This window comes from Gymnoscopelus braueri (genome assembly GCF_963280865.1).
Source record: "Gymnoscopelus braueri genome assembly, chromosome: 14".
Classification (NCBI taxonomy): Eukaryota; Metazoa; Chordata; class Actinopteri; order Myctophiformes; family Myctophidae; genus Gymnoscopelus; species Gymnoscopelus braueri.
The window spans coordinates 4,595,408-4,601,021 of record NC_137619.1 but is presented as its reverse complement, the minus strand read 5'-3'; the positions used below and the strand labels follow the sequence as shown (position 1 = coordinate 4,601,021).

The 5,614-nt window shown below is 38.7% G+C and overlaps 1 protein-coding gene across 1 annotated transcript; it reads left to right on the top strand.

Moving 5' to 3' along the window:
* Nucleotides 1-1,077: 1,077 nt before the first annotated feature.
* Nucleotides 1,078-5,355, top strand: LOC308100047 (uncharacterized protein; the record flags this gene model as incomplete). Its single annotated transcript, XM_080448948.1, has 10 exons — nt 1,078-1,118; nt 3,076-3,187; nt 3,646-3,743; nt 3,986-4,045; nt 4,139-4,198; nt 4,295-4,357; nt 4,458-4,517; nt 4,800-4,859; nt 5,079-5,135; nt 5,282-5,355. The coding sequence occupies exons 2-10, from the start codon at nt 3,123-3,125 to the stop codon at nt 5,353-5,355; spliced, it is 597 nt and encodes a 198-aa protein (XP_080305074.1). The 5' UTR covers nt 1,078-1,118; nt 3,076-3,122.
* Between the last annotated feature and the right edge of the window lie 259 nt (nt 5,356-5,614).

The window sequence follows — 5,614 nt, the reverse complement described above, 5'->3', positions numbered from 1 at the left end:
ATTATCATTATTATTAGTATTAATATTATTATTAGTATTATTACAGTGTGTTACTGCTCTATACATTACATTATTAGTATTATTATTATTATTATTATTATTATTATTAGAATACAATACACACGGGGTGCCTTAAATATTATAAAATGCATTACAAAAGCGATATCAGAGTTGCATCATTTCGTTTAAAGTACTGAGAATTGGAAATACTCTAGTAAAGTAAAAATACCTCAAAATTGTACTTAAGTACAGTAGGCTACTTGAGTAAATGTACTTATTTACTTTACACCAACGCCCATATAGAACCTCAAACAGCAATTATTTGATCTGTTTTAACACTGAAACTATGTGTCAGATTCATCTTCACCGTTAGCCTTAGATTAAGACTATTGTAGATGTATTTTATCGATTTTAATTGATTTAATTTATTATTTATATTTATATCTACAAGAGTAGATATAACCCTCTCAGTTTGCCCTGAGATGTCACCAGTAAAGCCCGTATTTCTCCAAACATCTACAAATGCAAAATATAAGGTGCTTACCCGCTTGCCCCAAATGTTAGCTATGTGTCCGGAGTATTTGTGCAATATATAAGTCCATATTTTTCAATTAATAAGTGTTTTAATCCCGTCTGTGTCCGATTCTGTCGGAAGTTCCCATTGGGTGTTAGTGACGGGGCGCATCCGGTGAAAGCCAGAATTACACTCAATGTAAATAGAAGGTAAACGAGGGGGGAAAATGGCGTTTGGCCACAGACGGGATTAAAACACTTCTTTAATGAAAAACATAGACTAATACATTGCACAAATACTTCGGGCACCTAGTTAACATTTGGGGCAAGTTCACAAAGGCTAGGATCACCTTTTATCCCCAAATCACCAGAAAAAGTAACTAGATTTGTCGCTAAATAAGTCACTGGGGGGGTCTGGAAAAGAAGCTAAATCTAACGACAAAGTGTTACTGTGAAATCACACCATCCTCTGTGATATCACAACTAATTACTTTAAGTACTTGAACCGCTCTGCATTGTGGGATTTGGCGCAAAACTGCATCCATTTCGAGAGGGAAATGCTATGGGGAGAAGCGGGGAGAAGCAGCCAGAAACGTGTCTCTGAGGTAAGTCAGTCATCCTCTATTTCCCCCCTCCACTTTAATGATAACTAGTCTAGTTGTGAACTTGTGCATGCTGTCGTTCAGTCTTGCTCCAACAAATGATGTGCTGTTCATGTCTGTAGACTCTGTATATAAGTTTAAATGCGTTTCCCTCACACACCTTAACTTTAACGTTACGACGCACGCCAAGCCGGTGTGTGTGTGAGATTGCTGCCGTGCACAGGCACTCGTCGGTGGGGCTTTTAATGTCATGTTCGTCGGCTAGCTTGTTTGCACGTTCTCCATTGAAATCTTAACGTTTATGTAGATGTACGGGCCGTACATCTACATAAACGTTAAGATTTCAAATATAAAGTGCTGACCCCATGGCCATGGATGTTACAATTATGTATGGGTCCTCAAAAGTACCCGAATGTTCCGTATTGTTCAATAAAAATCATTTTAATCCGATCGGTGGCCATTTACTCATAGAGTTATAATGTATCAGAGGAGTGCAATACACCTCCCGACCGATAGGGTCGCCTAGTTGAAAGCATGGCGAAAATACGGAGAAAATGTCCACCGATCGGATTAAAAAGCCTTTTATTGAACAATACGGAAGATACGGGTACTTCTGAGGGCCCGAACATAATTGTAACATCCGTGGCCATAGGTTAAGCACTTTACATTTGAAATCTGAACGTTTGAATCTGAATCTGAATGCAAACACCAGGTTGAAGTTTATCCATGACTGTCATGATATGACGGTCATGTTTCATAGCTTTAGTCCAGGGGGCTGCATGCATTGGTCCTGTTTATTTTATTAAAGTTGGACGTTCGTTTACGCTGGTATTTTATGTAGTTAAGTAATAATGAGCTCACTTTGATGTTGATCTAAATTTACAATTGTGCAATGTTATTTCAGCTCATTTCACCCTGCAATGCAGCTTTTCCCTCTTTTTGTTTTTAATGCAATATTAGTGTAAGATGTTGACACTGTTTTCTAAATGACCACAAACCAAGTATTACTGCAGTGGTTCTCAACCTGTGGGTCGGGACCCCTAGGGGGTCGCCACATGATTTCCGGGGGGTCCGCAGATGACATTTAAAAATGGGGGGGGGGGGGGGAATGTGTTGCCAAAACAAAAGGAAAAAAAGACTAGAAAGAGGCAAACATTGTGAAAATAGCAGATCTACAAGCTTTCATTATGAGCTTGTAGATCAGCTATTTTCACAATATTTATCTGGAACCATGTCAGACTAAATGTAATGCCTCAACTCCTACAATTCCAAGTGCTTGTCTGGGTGAGGGGTCCCCAGTTCAAATATCATTATATTGGGGGGTCCCCACTTCAAATATGATTCTTTTTGGGGGTCGAGGCCTGAAATGGTTGAGAACCACTGTATTACAGTACCAGCTGATGTATTTGCAATAGGCCATCTGATACTAAAAATGAATATGTTTGTGTTGTAGGGCTAAACTAAACTAGTGGTTTTCAAAGATTTTGTGTCAAGGCACACATGTATTCATCATGTTAAATAGTCTCTATAATGTGTGCACTCTTTATATTGTTTGCATATACTAATGCCAAAAAAATTAAGAAGCCCTATTTCATACTTTCACAACATTTGAATAGTGAAAATTGTAGATTTAAAAGCTTTTGATCTTGTAAGATGACTTTTTTTAAGCTTGTAAATCAGCTAGTCTTTGTTTTGTTTGTTTTTTAGGATATAGAATGTGTCTCTAGTGGGAAATTAGTGCTGATGTAGATAATAATTATTCATAAATAGTTTTATATATTGCATAATGTGTGCTGCCTTGTCAAAATACATGATACAAGCACGCCTGGATTGTTTGTGTCACGGTTAATTTACAGTACAATTACATTTGTAACCAACAACTAAACCAAGTATTACATATGTTTTGATTCAACACTGACTGCAGTCATGTTAAATGTCATTTTCCCTGTGCTCTTTCCAGAGACCTTTGATGAAGCTAAGCGACGAGAGACCAAGTACACCTCAACAATGTGTCCAACCTCCCACATAGAATCTGAGGACGAAGGAGAGCTACGGCAGAAAAGAAGATCCAGGTATAGTGATTACTCTTTTCTTTTTCTTTTTCTTGTCTCTCTCCCCTCAGCGTGGCCCTGATAGGCCCTGCTGTCTAGGGTTAGTCTGTACCTCTCTCCTTATTTCTATCACCATGCGATCACACCAATCACAGCTCAGCTTATGCTACCACATGGATTCAGCTAACCACACAGGTCAGCTGACATTGCCTCATAATAATGGCTTGCCTCATGCTAGACCAATCATAGATCAGCTCACGCTAGGGTGTTGGAGCAGCATTGGTGATGTGTAGGTATTGTTCAAGGTATGATTTATTGAATACTATAATTACAATTTGCAACTAGTACAGCGGTACAATTAGGTACCGTATAACACAAAGGCCTGATGGCTTGTTTCCATTGTGGTCCTATGTATTCAGACTGTAGACTTGGCTAATAAACATAGTATGACTACATTCTGTATATTGTGTTTTCTTTAGGGCAAATCCCCAGTATGAGCACTCAGACTCTGATGACCAATCGGGTGGCGATGTTAAAAGAAGACGGTTTGCCAAACCACCTGAAGTGGGTTTCCCAGGTATTGACACAATGCAATGCATTTATTTTATTTGGTGGTCTTGGAACTCTTGGACAATATAGCCCTGTGATCACTGCAACACAGTTAATAACAAATTACACCTGTCTGACATTGTACCAACACAAAACTGACCATTTTGATTACAACACTGGGCTTGTGCATTGGTTGCAGTTAGCCTATATAGTTTTAGCCCAAAATAAATACATTGTGAATAACATTATGCCAACTATATTATGTTGTAGGAGAGACACCAAAATCCAGCAAGCCTCGAGCTGTGCGGTCCCCAGACCAGGAAATGAATGGTATGTTCTGTTGCTATCAATGCTAAAACATCAATTGGATAACTGTTTAAACACAATTTGCTTAAACTCACAATGGCTGGTTTACCTTTTTAGATTCATTGAATGGCAGCTTTGGCTATTTAAACCATTTGCTGTCTCCTAATCCAAATAACAGTAAGTGAACCCATATCATGTGTGTTATTTCTTGAGCTGGCATCATGCATGCAACAGAAGACATGTTATCTAAATTAAAATGTGTATGCATTTCAGATATAACACCAAGATCAACTCCAGCTCACTACAAAACTCTACCCTCACAACTTGCAAGGAATGGTATGTCACGATAATAGATATGTGTAGTAGAACACCATGCTTTTAGATGGAGCACTCTGTGTACATTTTGTCACAACTTGTTTTCCATTGCCCCTTGTAGATCTGGTTACTGGCACCGATGGCAACTACCTGCAATCTCCACCTGAGCAAGCTCATAATTGTGAGTTATCAAACAGTCAGCAGTCACATAACATAATATTCTGGCATGTTTGAACATTCTGGCATGTTTAAACATCTGTGTTGTGTCATGTGTGTTTTATGACGTTTTTCATGAAAGTGAAAATCGGGACAGTGTATTTAGCTTTCATCCCTTTATTTTATCCCTGGGTCAGAGCAAGGGATCAGCTGAAAGGAAATCATACATTTCCTTACATGGGAGGTTACAATAGTGTCATACGCTAATAACTTAACTGCCTTGTGCATTTCCTACTGTGTGTTTCAGCTGGGATGTCAGGATTTGGTGCAGCCCATTATCACCAGCTGCAGGCCTCACAGCGGACAAGTACTGGTATGATACCCTACTCTTTCACTACACTAACGTTTTGAGAGACCGGGACACAGAACTCAAGGAATACTATTTGACATTAGTATGACTTACAATTCAGATTTTGTGTTCAGACATCCTGTGGTAGTTGACAACAATATGCTGCAACATCACGTTGTGTTGCTACTCCCAAACTGTAATGAAATATAACTAATGATTTTGATTTTGTTTCTACAGGGATATCGGGAATGGGATATGGCTCGGTGCAGTACACCCCCGTTGGACCCCCACAACGTGCACAAAATTGTATGCCATTGTATTCCTCACTAATTAACCCAATTTACTACTAAAATGTAAAGTAATATCTTTGTAGACAAATCAAATCACACTAGTCATGTTTTTTGTGTAAATGTTAAAGCATTTGTTTTTCCCTCCTCTAGACTTCTTTAGAGGAAACTGCAACCAGTTTGATCCCATGCAGTCAGTGCCTGATCATGGTTGCAATGGTAAGTGAACAAGACGGTCATCTAACATTTGTAGACATTTTATGATCTCTGTGTGTGTGAAAAGGTTAAATCTCTATATTCTGATGATGATCATTGCTCTCTTCTTTGTTCATCTGCCCTCTTTGATTGAATACTTTATCAACAGATTGAAAAAAAAGCCCTGAGGGCTGTTTTGTGGTCCTGTGTATTCAATTACGGTAATCTGTATGAGTTCTCTCTCCTGATAGGATACTGAAACTGCATTTTCTGTTTACTAAAGAGCTGTAC